Source organism: Entelurus aequoreus, linkage group LG22 (assembly GCF_033978785.1).
Source record: "Entelurus aequoreus isolate RoL-2023_Sb linkage group LG22, RoL_Eaeq_v1.1, whole genome shotgun sequence".
Lineage (NCBI taxonomy): Eukaryota > Metazoa > Chordata > Actinopteri > Syngnathiformes > Syngnathidae > Entelurus > Entelurus aequoreus.
In genome coordinates this window covers 25,622,085-25,644,472 of record NC_084752.1, presented here as the reverse complement: position 1 = coordinate 25,644,472, position 22,388 = coordinate 25,622,085, and the positions used below count along the sequence as shown (strand labels likewise).

The following is a 22,388-nucleotide window of genomic DNA, read 5'->3' as shown; positions in this document are numbered from 1 at the left end:
CGGTACAGTAAGAAAACAACAAAATATAAATTTTTTGGTTATTTATTTACCAAATTTGTAAACAATGGCTTTATCCTTTTAACATTGGGAACACTGTAATAATTCTGCCCACATTAATCAACATTAAACTGCCTCAAGTTGTTGCTCAGATTAAATAAAATGACAAAACTTTTCTTCTACAGATAAAAAGTGCAACATTAAACAGTTTCAAGTCAACTCATCATGCTTAATTTATTACAGCATTTGGGAAGCCTGTAGTTGATTTTCATTATGTACCGTAATTTCCGGACTATAAGCCGCTACTTTTTCCCCTCGTTCTGGTCCCTGCGGCTTATACAAGGGTGCGGCTTATTTACGGCCTGTTCTTCTCCGACACAGACGAAGACGATTTCGGTGGTTTTAGTACGCAGGAGGAAGACGATGACACAATGATTAAAGACTGACTTTTCATATACCGGTAGGCTGGTTATTTTGATAACGTACAGGCGAGCACTTTGTATTACTTTGCACCGTTGTATTATTTGTACTCTGCACGAATGCTGTTCGCCATGTCAAAGATGTGAAAGTTTGATTGAATGATTGAAAGATTTATTGTTAATAAATGGGACGCTTTGCGTTCCCAAACAGTCATCTCTGTCCCGACAATCCCCTCCGTGGTAGCAGGAACCCCTATATACTACGCTAATTACACATCAAAACCCTGCGGCTTATAGTCGGGTGCGGCTTATATATGGAGCAATCTGTATTTTCCCCTAAATTTAGCTGGTGCGGCTTATAGTCAGGTGCGGCTTATAGTCCGGAAATTACGGTAAATGTTATATTTTTATCAACATGTGTAGCAGGGACCCTGCCATTCAAAACTAGGCTGCTCCATTACTAATGATTAATGTAACTATAGCTGAAAAAATAGTGCAATAGCAATAGGAGAGACTATTCATGCCTGAACACCATGGAGTTCATGTAGGCTTTATGATGCAGTTACATTATTATATCAACCATCAGAGACAGCTTCAGGAAACTCTTCATTTAACATAATGTCTTTTTTGCTGCTTCAACACAACTCAATCAACACAGAAAAATGTAAAGTGAAATAACAGACAGTCAGGGCTTTGCTGTCCGTAACACACACACACACCGCAAAATGAGCTAACGTTACGCTAAAAGCGAATTAGCCTTCACCTCAAGCCAGGACTGCGAGCGAGCTGAAGCTGCCGTTTATGTTTCTAGAACGTCAACGGGGTCATAGAGATGTTACTAGTAGTTGACTGGGAGGTGTTTATTATAATTTGGGGAGAGTCCGCTGCCTGATGCTTACCTGCTAACCGCTAAGCACTGACAATGCTTAGCGGTTGGGTGGGACAATGCTGGGTGCTGTGTAGAGTCCTGACAGAAGCAGGCAGAAGGAAGTGGAGCAGCTTGTTAAGACTTTAGCTTAGGCGGCTACTTTATATGTTCGTGTGGAAACTTGCTCGGTACACCTTCGAACCGAACCGAACCCCCCGAACCGAAACGGTTCAATACAAATACACGTACTGTTACACCCCTAACATTCACACAACATTTATTCTTTTCACAATTTGGCAAATTTAGGTATTTTATATCCACACAAAAACATCACAATCTGGGAGAATTTTAACGTCAGTCAGTGTGTCAAGAAACATGTGTCTCCAACAGAATCCGAAGAGTTAAAAGCTCTGCATACGTTAAGGTGTGCCTGTGTCCACAGGCCTTCTTACCGCTGGGACAGAGCTCATATTCATTTGTTGAGGGTGGGCCATTGGAGAGGCAGCTCGGGTCCCCATTGTCGCCTGAGACATCTGTGTGTTGGGCAGAGCCATGTGATTAAATTGGTTGATTCCTGGTGAACACAGGACAGATGACAATATTAAACAACTGGCACAGTGAAGCAGTTCAAAAGCAAATGTAGATTTAAAAATACTTTTCCTATGTTTTCATTATATAAAAAATGGTTTTGCATTTTGCATCATAATAAGCCAGCAATATTAGAAGACTATGTAATAGGGATTCAACAAGTGAGGAGAGTGAGAGGCTCTTCAGCACAGCCTTCATTATCATCAATGAAAGGAGGGGCTTAAAAGGGCAAGTACCATGTGTCATTGTAGATGTTCAAGTGAATATGCTATTATATTATTTGTACTTTTAGTTATGACTATTTCAGTTATAGTCAACATTGCAACTAAATGTTTTTGCTGTTATTAAAGGGTATAGGCCAGGTATCTCAGTGTACACTGGAAGTATAATTCATTGATTTGTTTTAAAACTCATTTAAAATTTTGTACACACAGGGTCTCTGCAGGTTTCAACAAGTCACATTTAAAACTATTTAAGACTATTTAAGACCATGATGGCCCAGAATTAATTGTAATTACTGTACATAAATTAATTCACTGCTCTTTCACATTGAAAAACAATGGTGGTGGAAAGCACAACAATATATAGCAAGTAAGAGACTTAACACATACTGAAGCTGAATGGTTCACTTTTGCAGTTTTCAACGGTCATAATTAAACGAACAGAGAAAAACATCCACAATGCTAACCGTCTGACCAAAGTTGTGGAAAAACAGGGCGCACAGAAAAGGAAGGCAATTTTGGATTGGAACTTTGAAACAGAATTTCGATCAAATGTGAATAACATTCACAATTCCTCAGCTCATTTTGTATCTGGTTTGTATTCCATTTTGAATACATGTTAGTGCTTTTCCTGAATTGTTTGCAAATATATTGCTAATAAACAGGAGCTATGTATTACTTTAGCATAACAAGATGACATTCACATATCTTTTATGCTTTCTGGGTCCTCACCCAACCACAAACTATTTGTAAGCAGACAACCATTCAATTTTTAATTTCAGTTGCTGTATACGCTTTGAAAAAGACTAATTAGTTGACTATGTCTGAGTAGCTAACCAGTAATTATTGGAATAATAGAATGACATATTTTCATAAGTTAGTATTAGTCATTACACCACAGATAAAATAGCTTGTTTACTGTAAGAAACAGTATGATTTAGTAAAGATGTCATATCGATCTCCTTCGGCAATTAGCATGTTTGTGGTGTTTTGGCTTCTTTTGACACAGACTTGTCCCAAGTTTTTTTTACTTTAGTTTTCGTTCTATTCACTTTTACCGCAATGTTTACAAACGCTGCACTCCAAATCTGGATCCTGACCCTGGTTATAAAATCGGTGAAAACACTAATATGTTTCGATACACCGTTGTCAATCATTCATTAATTTGTTTGTTCTATAGACACAAATCCTCCAACTTGCACTGACACATTTTACACAAATAACTTAGCTTTGCTCTGGGCTTTCACAATCACCGCAGCTAGCTAAACTTTGCTCCATGCACATAGCTTACTAGTTTGTTGTTTTTGATACATTCTGACCAGGCTGCACAGAATTAGTTCCATTTTGTATTTATTATTAGCGCCTTTAAACATTGAAACGTTTTAAAGCGAGCCGGAAGTTTCTGTCATTTGTTTAAAATAAACAAAGTTGCTAAAAAAAAGTATTTTTAAGACCTTTGATGGTCATATTTGGGTATTGATGAGAGTTTGATAAGACATTTTAATTAGGGGTGTCAAAAAAATAAACAAACGATTTTCAAATTGTAACGATTTTAAATTGATTTAAAAAAATAAATTAAAAAATTATTAATTTTTAAAAATTTGTCCTGTCCAGCCACTCAGGCAAATAGTATTGGTGATGTAAATGCCCATATCTGCTGTTCAGGTTTACTTTAGAAAAGAGAAGTGTGGTATACTTCTCTTGTTGCCTTATTTGTATTTGACTTCATTCAATGTTCAGGTTGAATTATATTAAACAAAATCATTTTACTTTTAAATAATGTAGAAATGTATCAAAGCTGTTTATGTATTTAATGATTCCCGGGCACGGCCACCGCTGCTGCGAACTGCTTCCCTCACCTCCCAGGGGGTGAACAAAGGGATGGGTCAAATGCAGAGGACAAATTTAATCACACCTAGTGTGTGTGTGACAATCATTGGTACTTTAACTTTAACTTAAGGAGTACTGTAGTTAATAGATCTGGCACTCAATGTTATTTAAAAAAATTATTTATTTTGAATCGAGAATCGATTCTGAATCAAATAGTTAGCCCTAAGAATCGAATCAAATCTTGTAGTCTAATTTTAAGGCCTTAAACTTTAAGTATTGTATTTAGGACTTTTTAAGACCCTGTGGGTACCCTGACAAAGTTTCATTTAACAAAATGTTTTGTTTGGAGTATTTGACAGGAGCAGCGGAGTCTAGACCCTAATCAAAAATGCTAATAAAAGCTACTGTATTTTCCGCACTATAAGGCGCACCGGATTATAAGGCGCACCTTTAATGAATGGTATATTTCAAAACTGTGTTCATATATAAGGCGCACCGGATTATAAGGCGCACCTATGCATCCATTAGATGGAGCTGCGCTAAAGGGATCAGGTAGGTCAGTCAAACTTTATTAATAGATTACAAACCAGCGTTCTGACAACTCTGTTCACTCCCAAAATGAGTAAACAGCTGTTTTATTATTTTCCCCGAGGTAAAGTCAGTGACGTGGTGTTTTCTTTATCTTTTAACAACAGCAAGGTATAACAGTAGTGCAACATTTATATCACATAGTGGAGGGGAACTTTTCCCTGATTCAATAAACATGTAAAAAACTGATACTGTCACGGTAAATCAAACGTTAGTGCAATCACAATATAGTAACACTCGAAATAGTGCAGAGCAATAACAATATATCAATAACTCAACGTTGCTCAAACTTTAATGTCACACAACACAACACACAAAATAAACATGTAAAGCTCACTTTATGAAGTTATTCCTCATCCACGAATCCCTCAAATTCGTCTTCTTTAGTGTCCGAATTAAACAGTTGGGCGGATTCGGCATCCAACATGCCTGGCTCCGTCTCGTCGAAGTCGTCATTAATCGAGTCAGTGTCGCTGCTGCTCTATTCCCGTGTTCTACTGCGTGACTGATCGTCTTAAGTTTAAACTCTGCGTCGTAAGCGTGTCTCTTAATGGGAGCCATTTTGGGGTCTTTACATAAACAAACAAATGGAAATCAAAACGGCACGCCTCGCTCAGTCATATATCCCAGCATGCACCGCACGCTTCTTCTTCTACGGGGGCGGCTGCTTCTTCTACGGGGGAAAATGAAGTTGGCGGCTGCTTCCCGTAGAAGAAGAAGCGCTTCTTCTTCTATGGGAGAAAAAGACGTTGGCGGCTGCTTACCGTAGTTGCGAGACCTAAACTTTATGAAAATGAAGATTAGGTTTGTTGTGGCTCATTATTGGTCCAGATATAAAGCGCACCGGATTATAAGGCGCACTGTCAGCTTTTGACAAAATTGGAGGTTTTTAGGTGCGCCTTATAGTGCGGAAAATACTGTAATTGCATTTCATTTTTTAATAACATATCAGCAGCAGTAAGGCATAACTGAAGTCATGTTGTGGGCAATTTATGCTATCCCTTATAGAGAGCATAATCTCTGTGTGTTTTATACAAAACACATGCATATAAATTATCTGAACCCATTACGATCACAAAAAAGGGAAAAAAAAGGTTTGTATTGCTATGGACTTTGCAAATATATAAAAGTGCTATATCGTATCAGACATGAAAAGTGGTATAGGCTATCCCTACGATATACACTACCGTTCAAAAGTTTGGGGTCACCCAAACAATTTTGTGGAATAGCCTTCATTTCTAAGAACAAGAATAGACTGTCGAGTTTCAGATGAAAGTTCTCTTTTTCTGGCCATTTTGAGCGTTTAATTGACCCCACAAATGTGATGCTCCAGAAACTCAATCTGCTCAAAGGAAGGTCAGTTTTGTAGCTTCTGTAACGAGCTAAACTGTTTTCAGATGTGTGAACATGATTGCACAAGGGTTTTGTAATCATCAATTAGCCTTCTGAGCCAATGAGCAAACACATTGTACCATTAGAACACTGGAGTGATAGTTGCTGGAAATGGACCTCTATACACCTATGTAGATATTGCACCAAAAACCAGACATTTGCAGCTAGAATAGTCATTTACCACATTAGCAATGTATAGAGTGTATTTCTTTAAAGTTAAGACTAGTTTAAAGTTATCTTCATTGAAAAGTACAGTGCTTTTCCTTCAAAAATAAGGACATTTCAATGTGACCCCAAACTTTTGAACGGTAGTGTAATACAGGTGATTATGTAAAAAGAAAGACATACCTTGGGAAACCTGCATGCGGTTTATGATTTGATTTGGCATGTTGGGCAGAGGCACAGGTCCATCTTAACAACAAAACAATTTTATTATCAGAATATTCCTTTAAAATCACCAAAAGAGAGTACACCCCAGTTCCCTAATAAATATAAAAGCACATACTCTGTGGCCTGGGGCCTAAGGTGTTGGGCTGTGGGAGACAAGGCTGCTGGGTGCCCTGGGTTGTCATAGGTGCCTGATTGATGATCTGCTTCGGCAGCCGTGAGCGTCTTTTCTCCTCTAGCTCCTTTTGAATTTTATAAATTTTTTCAGCAAGGAAATGATAGTACTCATCCTATACCAAAGAAAAAAATATATGACAACAGCCTCACTAATTAATTTGTTGGATAAGACAGGTATTCATTTATGTAGGTGGTCTTTGGGCAGGTTATTTAGGCACCTACCCGGCTATTCGCTGACTCATACATGTCCCCCTCCACCTTTCTGGCATACACAACTAGGTTCTCCATTCGTCTGTCCTTCAATGCTGCCGGGTCAGGGGTGGGAAATATGGCCTGCACTCTGTGTGGAAAGTGTTTGAGTTTCAAAAAACCTTGAAAGTAGGTAATACATTCATTAAAATTTAAATGAAGAAAGCAAATTTTGACCCATGCTGAGGTGTCAAGTTTTGCTTTAAATAATTTTTTCTCAAATAGTGGGACGGGCCCCTCTGGCAGGGGCACAGTGCGATGCCAGGGGGAGCGAGTATGACCCTGGGGGAACATGCTTTATCAGTATCATGCAGTATCAGTAGCTTCAAAAAGCTGCGCACAACAAAATCTGCTCATTGTAGCCATTAATCCTGACTTCAAATAAAAAAAATTAATCAGCACAAATTGTTATATTCATTTTTGTTTTGTAAGCTAAGGTGTTTTATATTTTGCGGATGAATTCAAATGTATTATTATTTGAGTTTGTTAAAATTAATTTTTCAGTATCAAATGGTTCAAGTCTGTCAATAATTTATAAAGTTTAAATAAGGATTATAAATATTTTTTATTTTAGGCAAATGAATGCACTTTAAATATTTCTGCTTAACTAAAAATCAATGTTAAGTTATTGTTTCTTATTCTTTTCACAGCAAAAAGTGGGGGGGAGGTGCAAAATGTTTTCGTCTTCCTAGGGGAGGCGTAACAGAAAATAATTGAGAAGCACTAAGTTAAATACATTTCACAATGGGGCTGAGTGGTTACATAAAAAATCTAAATCACAATTAATTGAACCATCTATCTTGATTTTGGTTCATGCAAGATTATCTTCTTAATTACTTAACTTCTTAACTACTATAATCTACTTTTTAGGTTATTCTTATTGTAGCCAAAGTATGTCCAAAAACTGACAGAATTCAGGTAGTTCCATGTTTGAGGTTTCATCCATATCACTTCTGTGTAGGGGACTACATAGGACAGTTTCATGAGGTTACTTCTGCTGTTTTTTTGGCAGCGTTCACACTTTGCGACACCTGGATGTATGTTGTGTAACTACACAGAATTACAGCCGGATAAAAACAGACTAACCAACTCTGCAGTTTACGCCAGTTCGAAGCTCTAAATATGAGTTACAAAGATTTTTCCAATAATCTCTTAGCCCTACCTTATAGGTTAAATGTATCATGGTGGGTTACAAAAGTATGACTACTACAGTTCCTACACTTGCCCAATAAGCCTAGTAATAGATCATATACTTACAGTTTGTGTACAAGATGATTGCGCAGGTCCTGGGTGACATGCTCATGCCAGGCTTTCCTGGTGCCTGTTGCGGAGATGGGTGCTGCTGTGGGTAGATTGCTCATTGTGCCCACGGCTAATCCATCTGACAACAGCTGACTAAAGGTGAAGAAACCAAGTGGGGGATTCATCAACAATATTATATTGCCACTTTTAGGTCAAGCAATATTTCAAAAAACAGAGGAAAACAATGAAGAATATTCAGGTCGCTGATTGTAACTCATGAAATTCTGAATTAGTGTCTATAATGTAGTTAATAGCCATAAGGACTGACTTGTTAGTGTTGAGTGTGTTGGGAAGAGAGTCTGTGTGCAGGTTGGTCTGTTCCGAAGTAGTCACACCAATTGTGGCACCTGCAAGGGACTTCTGATTACCTGTAAAGAATGCGACGAATACATGTCAGCACCTTGGTTTTGCAAGTCAAAATGGCTGAATTTCTGATGTATATACATTTCCATCACAACTTGATAAAATCAATATAACTTTTAAATACTGCCATTGGCAATTAAAAGAAACATTTATTGTGACTTTACCAAGTGCATTGATGGTTCTCATTTGCTGGGCCTGGGCATTCTGTGCACCTGTCGGCAGCCCTGAACCTGGGGTCTGTTGGGGCGGGGCATGCCCAGTGGCTTGGCTACTGTAAGGCAGCCCAAGTGCTGCGTAGGCTCTCTGCATAGAGCTAGGGTCTATTGGGGTTGAGGTATTGATAGAAGGAGCACTGGACTGGCCCCCACCAACTGCAGACATGGGGTTCTGGAGAGCAGCATTTGGGGAACTCATGGCTAGAAAGAAAGGTCAAACCAATCAGTGAAAAACACATACATACATAAATTCAGATTTTGTTGGTAGCGGTTTCTGTTGTTGACTATTGGGCACGATTACTGTTTACAGTTCAGTACTACAAAACCAACAAATAATCTGCACTGTACCCCTAAGGGAAATGGCAAAATGATATCAATCTAACAATTGAGGTGCATTGAACCTGCTACTTACGCTGCTGTGTGCGCTTGTCACTGGCATTCTTCAATGGCAGGCAGACCGGACAGTCGTGTCGTGTGCAGTTTTTCCAGTGGGAGATGATCTGTCTGGATGATGCACAGTGAGCCACTGCAGAAACAACATTAGCAGAGTTCATACTAAAGTAATAGAACAACAAGGAGCCACGAAATACCTTTAGACCAAAGGTGTCGAAACCTTGTGACTTGGGGGCAGCATTGGGCAAAAACATACTGCATTTAATTTAGCCTATACATGTGTGTGCACATATATACACACACTCTCGCACACACACACACACACACACACACACACACACACACACACACACACACACACACACACACACACACACACACACACACACACACACAGTATATATATATATACACTGTATATATATATATATACAGGCACGGGTAGATTTTGCGCTGTGTGCAGGCGCCAAGTCCTGTTGGAACTTGAAATCTCCATCTCCATAGAGCAGGTCAGCAGCAGGAAGCATGAAGTGCTCTAAAACTTGCTGGTAGACGGCTGCGTTGACCCTGGATCTCAGGAAACAGAGTGGACCGACACCAGCAGATGACATGGCAACCCAAACCATCACTGATGGTGGAAACTTTACACTAGACTTGTCCCAGAGTCTGGAGGAAGACAGGAGAGGCACAGGATCCACGTTGCCTGAAGTCTAGTGTAAAGTTTCCACCATCAGTGATGGTTTGGGGTGCCATGTCATCTGCTGGTGTCGGTCCACTCTGTTTCCTGAGATCCAGGGTCAACGCAGCCGTCTACCAGCAAGTTTTAGAGCACTTCATGCTTCCTGTTGCTGACTTGCTCTATGGAGATGGAGATTTCAAGTTCCAACAGGACTTGGCGCCTGCACACAGCGCAAAATCTACCCGTGCCTGGTTTACGGACCATGGTATTTCTGTTCTAAATTGGCCCGCCAACTCCCCTGACCTTAGCCCCATAGAAAATCTGTGGGGTATTGTGAAAAGGAAGATGCAGAATGCCAGACCCAAAAACGCAGAAGAGTTGAAGGCCACTATCAGAGCAACCTGGGCTCTCATAACACCTGAGCAGTGCCAGAAACTCATCGACTCCATGCCACGCCGCATTAACGCAGTAATTGAGGCAAAAGGAGCTCCAACCAAGTATTGAGTATTGTACATGCTCATATTTTTCATTTTCATACTTTTCAGTTGGCCAACATTTCTAAAAATCCCTTTTTTGTATTAGCCTTAAGTAATATTCTAATTTTGTGACACACGGAATTTTGGATTTTCATTTGTTGCCACTTCAAATCATCAAAATTAAATGAAATAAACATTTGAATGCATCAGTCTGTGTGCAATGAATAAATATAATGTACAAGTTACACCTTTTGAATGCAATTACTGAAATAAATCAAGTTTTTCAAAATATTCTAATTTACTGGCTTTTACCTGTGTATATATATATATATATATATATATATATATATATATATATATATATATATATATATATATATATATATATATATATATATATATATATATATACACTAGGGATGTAACGATAAACGGTATAATGATAAACCGCGTTAGTAATACCGCTTACATTTTTATTTACCAAAAAACGGTAATTTATTAACGCATTTTAGGCAACACTGCTTACTTCCGGAAACAAACTCACAGCAGCGCTGGTGCATGCATCGTTCAGCTTGAAATAACATGGCAGAACACAACTATACGGACTTTGCGACAGAGATTTACCCTCGGAGTAAACAGAGCCAAGCACTTGGTTTAACTTTATTTTCCCTCGTTTTCCGTGGAGTCTCAGCGTGCGTGTAAGAGCGCGCTGCTGTTTTTAGATGGTGACAGGTGTGGACAATATTGGAGACAGACGCATCTGTACCACACTAACAGTATATAGCGAAGGAGAAAACTATTTGATGTTGCTCAATAAATTAATGTTGTCAATACAGCATCCATCAGCTCCTGTGACAGAGTTAATGACATGAGGAAACATGCAGCAGGCGATGTGTCGGGAACATTGCCACAACTTGTTAATAAAGTATTTAGTTTGTTTACTGGGCGCTCATTTGTCCTTTATTTAATTGCAAACTTTGTCAGTGTTCAAATAAAATAAATACTAGCTATAATGTTTTGTCATCTCACAGAACTTTCCTCCTCAAGGTCTTATCTTTGTCCTTGTGATGTCAGATGAAACAAACATTTTAGCTGTTTGGCCACAATACCCAGCAATATGTTTGGAGGAGAAAAGGTGAGGCCTTTAATCCCAGGAACACCAATCCTACCGTCAAGCATGGTGGTGGTAGTATTATGCTCTGGGCCTGTTTTGCTGCCAATGGAACTGGTGCTTCACAGAGAGTAAATGGGACAATGAAAAAGGAGGATTACCTCCAAATTCTTCAGGACAAACTAAAATCATCAGCCCTTAGGTTGGGTCTTGGGCGCAGTCTTGGGACAATGACCCCAAACACACGTCAAAAGTGGTAAAGGAATGGCTAAATCAGGCTAGAATGAAGGTTTTAGAATGGCCTTCCCAAAGTCCTGACTTAAATATGTGGACAATGCTGAAGAAACAAGTACATGTCAGAAAACCAACACATTTAGCTGAACCAATTTTGTCAAGAGGAGTGCTCAAAAGCTTGTGGCTGGCTACCAAAAGCGCCTCATTTCAGTGAAACTTGGGAGGAGACCCCGCGGCAGGCCAAGGACCAGACCCCACAAATGTGATGCTCCAGAAACTCAATCTGCTCAAAGGAAGGTCAGTTTTGTAGCTTCTGTAACGAGCTAAACTGTTTTCAGATGTGTGAACATGATTGCACAAGGGTTTTCTAATCATCAATTAGCCTTCTGAGCCAATGAGCAAACACATTGTACCTTTAGAACACTGGAGTGATAGTTGCTGGAAATGGGCCTCTATACACCTATGTAGATATTGCACCAAAAACCAGACATTTGCAGCTAAAATAGTCATTTACCACATTAGCAATGTATAGAGTGTATATCTTTAAAGTTAAGACTAGTTTAAAGTTATCTTCATTGAAAAGTACAGTGCTTTTCCTTCAAAAATAAGGACATTTCAATGTGACCCCAAACTTTTGAATGGTAGTGTATTATATATATATATATATATATATATATATATATATATATATATATATATATATCTATATATATATATATATATATATATATATATATATATATATATATATATATATATATATATATATATATATATAAATTATATATTATATTATAAAATATATATGATATATTATATTATAAAATATATAATAATTATATTATAAAATATATAATAATTATATTATAAAATATATAATAATTAAATTATAAAATATATAATAATTACATTATAAAATATATAATAATTATATTATAAAATATATAATAATTATATATATATATATATATATATATATATATATATATATATATATATATATATATATATATATACACACACAAACCCTGTTTCCATATGAGCTGGGAAATTGTGTTAGATGTAAATATAAACGAAATACAATGATTTGCAAATCATTTTCAACCCATATTCAGTTCAATATGCTACAAAGACAACATATTTGATGTTCAAACTAATAAACTTTCTTTTTTTTGAAAATAATCATTAACTTTAGAATTTGATGCCAGCAACACATGACAAAGAAGTTGGGAAAGGTGGCAATAAATACTGATAAAGTTGAGGAATGCTCATCAAACACTTATTTGGAACATCCCACAGGTGAACATGGAAATTGGGAACAGGTGGGTGCCATGATTGAGTATAAAAGTAGATTCCATGAAATGCTCAGTCAGTCACAAACAAGGATGGGGCGAGGGTCACCACTTTGTCAACAAATGCGTGAGCAAACTGTTGAACAGTTTAAGAAAAACCTTTCTCAACCAGCTATTGCAAGAAATTTAGGGATTTCACCATCTACGGTCCGTAATATCATCAAAGGGTTCAGAGAATCTGGAGAAATCCCTGCACGTAAGCAGCTAAGCCCGTGACCTTCGATCCGTCAGGCTGTTCTGCATCAACAAGTGACATCAGTGTGTAAAGGATATCACCACATGGGTTCAGTAACACTTCAGAAACCCACTGTCAGTAACTACAGTTGGTCGCTACATCTGTAAGTGCAAGTTAAAACTCTCCTATGCAAGGCGAAAACCGTTTATCAACAACACCCAGAAACGCCGTCGGCTTCGCTGGACCTGAGCTCATCTAAGATGGAATGATACAAAGTGGAAAAGTGTTCTGTGGTCTGACGAGTCCACATTTCAAATTGTTTTTGGAAACTGTGGACGTCGTGTCCTCCGGACCAAAAAGGAAAAGAACCATCCGGATTGTTATAGGCGCAAAGTTGAAAAGTCAGCATCTGTGATGGTATGGGGGTGTATTACTGCCCAAGACATGGGTAGCTTACACATCTGTGAAGGGGCCATTAATGCTGAAAGGTACATACAGGTTTTGGAGCAACATATGTTGCCATCCAAGCATCGTTACCATGGACACCCCTGCTTATTTCAGCAAGACAATGCCAAGCCACGTGTTACATCAACGTGGCTTCATAGTAAAAGAGTGCGGATACTAGACTGGCCTGCCTGTAGTCCAGACCTGTCTCCCATTGAAAATGTGTGGCGCATTATGAAGCCTAAAACACCACAACGGAGACCCCCGGACTGTTGAACAACTTAAGCTGTACATCAAGCAAGAATGGGAAAGAATTCCACCTGAGAAGCTTCAAAAATGTGTCTCCTCAGTTCCCAAACGTTTACTGAGTGTTGTTAAAAGGAAAGGCCATGTAACACAGTGGTGAACATGCCCTTTCCCAACCACTTTGGCATGTGTTGCAGCCATGAAATTCTAAGTTAATTATTATTTGCAAAAAAAAAATAAAGTTTATGAGTTTGAACATCAAATATCTTGTCTTTGTAGTGCATTCAATTGAATATGGGTTGAATAGGATTTGCAAATCATTGTATTCCGTTTATATTTACATCTAACACAATTTCCCAACTCATATGGAAACGGGGTTTGTATTTAAAGGCGACATGTATAGTAAGCTTGTTAGCAAAAGCTAATACAGGTGTTTAAACAGAAGCCTGTTTTTAAAATTAGCTGCAAAAGTCAAGTGGTGAAACTGTACGGAATGTTATTTAGTCAAGGATAATTAAGTTGAAGATTATATTTTACATTTCAAAAATATGTATTAATTTTATGTTAAATATGTTATACAGATCAAAATCTTCACATTTATATTGAAAAACATGTTTTGGATACAATTGTCAAGTGAGGATAAATCAGTATGACACAGTTTTTAGAAGCTAATTTGATATTGACCCAAATGTAGAACTGTGAGGTAGAAACATGTATCCAATAATTCAGTGTTTTGCTCACTGTGACATATTTGGATGATCAATTTGATTACCGGTACATTATCTGAAAGCTATAATCATAAAAAACAAGATAAATAAAAGCATGATTTATTTCACTTGGTGTGTAATAAGATTTCACATTATAAATGAAGAAATGACAATAACACTGATTCTGATTCCATCCATGACAATGTCCTACATCTGATTTGTTGTCTATTTACATGCGTTTTCAAATAACCAATATTTGATCTCACCGTGGATATACTAAGTGAGCATCTCACTCACAGCTTTCTCTTCCAAAATAATCGTTAGTTTTGCTCATTTCTGACATAAGAATCTAAAATCGCCAATCCTAAATACTCCAAACTTACCCTGGCATGATTTCCCGGCTTGGCAGTGGGTCATGTGGTTGAGGACGTTCTTCATGGTGCGGCAGTGGGGTAGGTCACAGGCTCGTACCTCTCCATTAGCCTGCTCCCGTCGCTGGCACTTGTGTGCATGGAGCAGAAGTACCAGCTGCTGCTGGATCAGCTTGCGCTTCTCAGGGTCAGCTGTCGGGCCTGCTGAAGACACTGCCATTCCTCCACCACTGGCCACGGGCAGCATGGCTGCCTGTTGCTGGGGCTGCTGCTTGAGTATGAACACAAAAAAGACGGTGCTGTGATGAACCACAAATAAATAGGTAATATCTTGATATGGTCTTCTGAGTGGGGACAGCATGAGAGAAATTTACTATTGCAAGCAGTAAAAATGACTCCAAATTAACCCACAAGGTAAAAATAAAGACATATTTTTAATATAACAGGGTCTCTGCAGGTTTCAACAAGTCAAATTTAAAACTTTAAGACTTTGTTAAAAACCATAATTAATACAATGTAACTCCATTTCACATTCATAAAGACAAAAAAGAACAAAGACACAAAGAAAAGCGAAAGACCCATAATTAACTGTAACTACTGTATGTGAATTAATTCACTGTTCTTTCACGTTGGAAAACAAACTGTTCAACCCAACTAAAAAACAACAGAAGTCTCTAACAAATTTGTATGGAAAAAAATATTGTCAAACATCGCACAGCCATTTTTCAGATTTTCCATTGTATTCCAATGCTTTCATGCCCAATGTTCCAGTTTTCTCGCAGAAGGTGCAGTGTACTTCTATCAAGTCTTTTCACTTAAGAACAAGCAGAAAGTCAGCCATAGTGGAGGAAAACACATCTATGAAAGTGACTCTTACCACCTGTTAAATCTTAATGGTTAACTTTTGCAGTGTCAGAATTGAGCAAACAGAGAAAAACATCTACAGTACTACTGTCTAGTACTGGGCGATACGGACGGAAAAAAAGTATATCTCGGTATATTTTTACTAAAACTCGATATTCGATATATACTTCGATATATTTTTCGGTGAAAGTTTACATACAAAGACATTCATTTTTGAGTGAGATTCACTGAAATTTAACTGAATGACAACTGTACTGTAAACAGTCAATGGCACTTGTATTAACCCAGTTAGTCAAGATGGGTATTAACAGCACAAAAAATAAACTGTTTTAGTAGTACAGAATTACATACAGTAACATAAATAAAATAGAAAAATATTATTTATGCGTAAAATAAATAACATAGCTGTGCAAATAATACAAAATGTATCAAACTCAGATAAAAAAATACATTTGCAGGCAGGCACTTTGTGATTTCCCTTCCTGGTTCGATGACCCGCCCTATCTTGCCTCTGATTGGCCTGTCCCTAACCAATCGTGACTCATCATTTTAAACAACCAATTAATCATGGATGTTCTTATACATGCAAGCACGTCTTGGAAGGAGGAAGGGTGGGGGTTTAGTAGCCCATGGCGGGGGAGAACAAGGAACACATTTTAACGTGAAATAAATCATATCGATATTACAACATTTTTAAAATTCATATCTTCTTTAAAAATATATCGATATATCTTATAAACTCAATATAGCGCCCAGCCCTGCTACCGTCTGACCAAAGTTGTGAAAAACAGGGAACACAGATAAATAAATGTCTAAAAAGAAAGAAACCGTAATGGCTTGCAAGCCTCAAACAGGATTTGGATGGGAAGAATGTTGGCAACATTCAGATTTGCTCAGCTCATTTTGTATCTGGTATGGATTTCACATTAAAATGCATTTTCTCCTGTTTGTGTGATTTTCTTTGAAAATATATTGCTATTATACAAGGACTAATTGTTACGTTAGCATGACCAGATGATGATTAGGTATCTTCCTTGCTTTCTGGGTATTCACAAAACAACAAACAGACTGTAAACAGACAACCTTTATAGCTTTTCATGGAACCTCTTGATTAGATTGAGCACTGCTGCCACCAAGCCACATAAATACTAAAGTGTAGACGAAGTTACGAAAATCTCCCCTGCTGCTCAGGACGCCCCTGACACTTTGCCGCTACCCCCCATTTGAGAAACACTGGTGTACTGTATGGCAAAAGCTGAATTTACAGGCACTAACCATGTTTGGCACACTGGTAACAGCTGCCCCCTTGAGTTCACTGGGAAAAGGTGGTAGACTGTTGGCAAGGGCAGTCTTGTTCTGGGGATGCTGCTGAGGGTTTATCTGCTGGCCAGGCCCTGCAGTTCCCGGTCCATAGGACTGAGTCACAAATGGAACCCCACTGCTACCCAAGCTCATCTGAAATAAGAAGAGAATAAAAACACTTTATTTTGTTGTATGATCTCTACAAACCCACACAATGTGGCTAATTAAGAATGAACATTGAAAACGGTCTTCTGAGATCGGTAGGTTGGAGTTCAAATCCCAGCCGAGTCATACCAAAGACTATAAAAATGGGACCCATAACCTCCCTGCTTGGCACTCAGCAACACGGGTTGGAGTTGGGGGTTAAGTCACCAAAATGATTCCCGGGCGCGGCGCCGCTGCTGCCCACTGCTCCCCAAGGGGATGGGTCAAATGCAGAGGACAAATTTCACCACATCTAGTGTGTGTGTGACAATCATTGGTATCTTTAATCTTTAATGAACTATGCAGATTATGTCAAGAGTAGCGTTCTAATCCGACAAAGAGAATGGGAGGCTGAACACATTGATGAGACTAATGATTTAATGTCACTCCAAGACCAAGGGCTACTACCATTTTCAGCAATAGGGCTGCAACTAGGGTTGGGTGATACTGTACATTATAAGAATTGAATGTACATTATATAAATATGGCCAATAACAGAGCTCGTATTAATGTTATTCAGAGAGGAAGATATATGCACAATGACGCCACTGACTACTGCGCATAATATATGCACAATATTTTTTTACAGATGATTTTCTGCTGCTCGCACCAACGACAAATAACTGATTAATATATAAGTTTAAAAATCTAGATATTACTATAGTTTGTGTACACCTGGAGGGAAAAAAACTCAAAGGCAAACCTGTCTATGTTGAAGACATTGAACGAGTACAAGGGTAACCCGGCTTCTAGGCCAAATGACAAGGTACACAAAAAATGTTAATCTAAATATTTTATTTTACGATCAGTGTAAATAATAGTTAACGTAGGATATTCTCTCTTACAAGCATGTGCTTTGAACTTAATGAAAAAGACTGAAAATAGGCTGGGGGCTGCGGCCCCCAGTCAGGTCCACGGTGGGGGGACAACCCCCCCAGAGCTCCTGGTTTTTCAGCAATTGAACATGCAAAAATTGGCAAAAAAAGCACCATTTAAAGATGTTTTAGTGTTTAAAAGAATTAAAAAAATATCAATAGAGTTTACATAAATACATACCCCATTCATCCAAATGAATCACTATGTCTGTTTCACTCACTGTGTTATTTAGTCACTACAGTAATTACAACTTGTGTTCACATCCACAGGAACCACATGGGTTAGCCTACTCTATACAGTATTTACAACCTTACTAGTGTTCACTTCACAGCCACAGATAGTTCATCTAATTATTTACATTATTTACACATTACTTTGGTTTATTCACACATTACTTTGGCATTTTTGCTTTGAGGCTCTGACATGAGCATTCCTGGCAAATTTCTGAGCAGCTTGTATTTTCTTTTTTGCTTTAGTGGATTCTGCCTTTGATTTTATAGCCAATTTCTGTCTCTTCGACTCCCTCTCCATTTCAACTGCTCCAAATGCAAATATCATGCAAAAATCATAAGGAGTAACAACCAATGTTTATTCTATTAGCTAACTTCCTTTATCTGAATAGCCATTTGTGATTTATAGCATGAAATAAATATATTGCAGTCATGTTTATGTTTCAAAATGATTCAACTTTTCAATGTCAAAATATAAACATTAGAAATAATGAATCAAACTAAATGGGACGCCGGAGGAAGCAAAAGTCTTGGTGATAAGGAAAATAGAAGATCTTGATAAGTATTGACATTGATGCAGTACTTGGTATCAATGTAGCTTGTGACTTTTACATCATCTCAATGCTACCCACACCAAGAACACAGACCAAGTATTAATATGGACATGTTACAGAAGATCCTCCAACATCAACAAAAAGAACTGGACATGTGTGAGTATCAAGAGCAGACCACAACAGAGACTGATATGGACATAGACCCTGATGATAATTTTTTCTCTGCGATTGTTAAAAACTGTAATTATTTTACCCGCGAACAATATGAAAACAGTGTAAAATCAGAAGATAGTCTATCTATAATACATTTCAATAGTCGAAGCATGTACACTAACTTTGAGGCTATCAAGGATTACTTGAAAGAATTTAGTCATCCATTTACCATTGTTGCAATCACTGAAACCTGGTTCAACAGTGATAAAGGTATTGATTTGAGTCTGAATGACTATGAATTAACATACATAAACAGAATAAATAAAATAGGATGAGGGGTCGCATTGTACATTCATAAATCTGTTACATTTAAAGTTTTAACAAACATGACCATAGCAGTCGATGGATTATTTGAATGTTTAACAGTGGAAATCCTAAATGACAAAAAGACAAATATCTTCATGAGCTGTGTATACCGGGCACCTGGTTCAAGCATAGAAACTTTCAATGAGTGGATGGGTAAAATATTTTCCTCTGTGAACCAAAAAAACATATTTATCTGTGGTGATTTTAACATTGATTTGTTAAACTCAACCAAGCAAAAACATGTTGATGACTTCATTGACACTATGTACAGCCTGTCTCTATATCCAACCATAACCAAACCAAGCAGAATAACAACACATAGTGCCACAATCATTGACAACATTTTTACAAACATTATGGGAAATCAAGTCACCAGTGGCCTATTTATATGTGACATCACTGACCATTTACCTGTTTTTACTTTATATGACTGTCATCTCAAGAAAACCAAAGACACTATGGCAAAAATCTCTAAACGAATAACAACTGAGGAAACAATCTGTGCCCTAAACAATAGTTTGGCAGTTTAGGATTGGACTTCAGTATACAGAGAACCTAATGTGGACAGTGCTTATTGTCATTTTTTAGACATCTTTACTTCCCTGCATAATAAACATTGCCCCGTAAAAGAATATTTTATAAAAGGAAAAAATAAAAATAGCCCTTGGATCACAAAAGGGATGATTAATGCCTGTAAAAAGAAAAACAATCTCTACAAACTTTTCATCAAAATAAAAACAAAAGAAGTCGAACAACGATACAAGAAGTATAAAAATAAATTAACTGATATTATAAGAACAAGCAAACGGTTATATCATCAAAAAAAACTATATGAAAACAAAAATAATATAAAAGGAACTTGGGATGTTTTGAATAGTCTAATAAAACAAGGATATTCCAAGTTGACATATCCTGATTACTTTATTGATGAAAACAGTGAAGATTATAATATGACTAATGTAGTAAACAAGTTCAACAGTTTTTTTGTAAATGTTGGTCCTAAATTGGCTGTTGATATCCCAGACAATGGAGTTACAAAATCAACTATTGAACAGAATTCTTCGTCATTCTTCCTCTCAGCTACAAATGAGCAGGAAGTGACAAACATTGTGCGGAAGTGTAAAAGTAAGTACTCCACTGACTGCCATGATATCAACATGATATTGGTTCAAAAGGTTATCCTGAATATTGTAAAACCATTAACTTATATATCTAATTTATCATTCCAGACTGGCTGCTTTCCAAGTCAAATGAAAATCGCAAAAGTAACTCCGCTCTTCAAAAGTGACAGCAAACACGCTTTCAACAATTACAGACCAATCTATCTTTTGCCTCAGTTCTCAAAAATCTTAGAGAAACTATTTAACTCCCGACTTGAATATTTTCTTGAGAAGCATCATATAATCAATAACGGTCAGTATGGCTTTAGGTCCAAAAGAACAACTTCAATGGCAATAACTGAAGCTATTGAGGAAATTACTAATGCACTGGAGCATAAAAGATATGCAGTGGTATTTTTATTGACCTAAAGAAAGCCTTTGATACATTAATCATTCAATTCTACTAGATAAAATGGAAGATATGGAATTAGGGGGGCTGGCTGGTGACTGGTTAAAAAAAGTTATTTAACAGGGAGGGTACAGTTTGTTAAAATGGGTCAATTTTTATCTGATACTCTTGGCATTGCTTGTGGTGTCCCCCAAGGGTCCGTGTTGGGGCCAAAACTGTTTAATGTATATATTAATGATATGTTTAATACATCCAAAATACTGAAATGTATACTTTTTGCAGACGACACAAATTTATTCTACAGTAGTGATGACTATAATGAGCTCATAAATACAGTAAACACATAACTAAACATAGTAAAAAAAATGGATGGACACAAATAAATTATCTTTGAATATAAATAAAACCTAAGATAGTAATGTTTGGAAATCGCAACATAACGTCTGAACAGAAAATAAGTATTGATGGTACCCAAATTGAAATCGTAAATGAGAATACATTTTTGGGAGTAATAATTGATAGTAAACTATCATGGAAACCTCATGTCAGACACATTAAAACAAAAATCTCCAAAAGCCTCTCAATTATAAACAAAGCAAAACTATACCTCAATGAAAATGCACTCCGTACTCTATACTGCACCTTGGTACTCCCATACCTTACATACTGTGTTGAAGTATGGGGGAATACTTACCAAAACACAATTCATCCTCTGATCATATTACAGAAAAGAGCAGTGCGGATCATTCACAACGGTTATTTAGAACATACTCATAATCTGTTTATGCAATCAAAGTTGCTCAAATTTGATGACCTTGTTAAATATAATACATTAATAATCTTATATAAAGCTTTTAACAAATTATTGCCACCTAATCTACAACGTTTTTTTATAAGACGAGTGCAAGCTCATAACTTGAGAGGCTTTGGATATTTCTTATTGTCGAGAGCTCAAACCACTCGTAAACGTTTTTGTGTGTCTGTATGCGGAGTAAAACTATGGAACAAACTGGACTTACAACACAAGCAATGCCAAACTATAAATCGATTTAAACTATTATACAAACATGGGGTCTGGTTGAAATATAGAGATGAGGGTCTTTAATTTGACCTGCTGCTGTACTCTGTCTCAAAGTGTAACATGTGCTCAATGTTTCCTTACCATTATTGCTATGTTGTCTATTACCATTATTGCTATGATGTCTATTACCATTGTTGGTATATTCATTATTCCTACATTGTTGATACAAATGATTGTTACAGTGTAATAATTATTGTTACCTGTGGTAATGCCACTATGATACAACATCTGTATTATAATCCTTGAACAAAGTGAGAGTGAAACTCATGTGAATAATCACTGAATGGAGAACTGGGGGTGGGATTAAATAAATTATCTTCTTCCCACTCCCTTTCAGGCAAACTGGACAATAATGCACTATATTAATTTATATTATTATGTTTTGTCAACTTGTACGTTTTTGTCATTGCCTGAAATAAATAAATAAATGAAAAAAATGAAAATGAAATAAATAAAATGTCAGCT

At 37.2% G+C, this 22,388-nt stretch overlaps 1 protein-coding gene across 4 annotated transcripts in view; it reads right to left on the bottom strand.

Annotated features, from left to right (window-relative positions):
• The window catches only part of LOC133639201 (CREB-binding protein-like), a 37,113-nt gene extending 20,010 nt beyond the window's left edge, over positions 1 to 17,103 (bottom strand). For 2 of the 4 annotated variants that reach the window (XM_062032336.1, XM_062032338.1), the window contains exons 1-10: positions 16,924 to 17,056; positions 14,797 to 15,055; positions 9,009 to 9,122; positions 8,546 to 8,797; positions 8,287 to 8,386; positions 7,974 to 8,111; positions 6,690 to 6,807; positions 6,409 to 6,580; positions 6,252 to 6,314; positions 1,737 to 1,858 (exon numbers count right to left, since the gene is read on the bottom strand). In XM_062032336.1, the coding sequence (XP_061888320.1) occupies positions 1,737 to 1,858; positions 6,252 to 6,314; positions 6,409 to 6,580; positions 6,690 to 6,807; positions 7,974 to 8,111; positions 8,287 to 8,386; positions 8,546 to 8,797; positions 9,009 to 9,122; positions 14,797 to 15,055; positions 16,924 to 16,926 (1,341 nt within the window). In that variant the 5' untranslated portion in view covers positions 16,927 to 17,056. Of the gene's footprint in view, positions 1 to 1,736; positions 1,859 to 6,251; positions 6,315 to 6,408; positions 6,581 to 6,689; positions 6,808 to 7,973; positions 8,112 to 8,286; positions 8,387 to 8,545; positions 8,798 to 9,008; positions 9,123 to 14,796; positions 15,056 to 16,923 lie in introns of all 4 variants that reach the window. The other 2 variants (XM_062032335.1, XM_062032337.1) reach the window with 2 other exon arrangements.
• Positions 17,104 to 22,388: the final 5,285 nt, after the last annotated feature.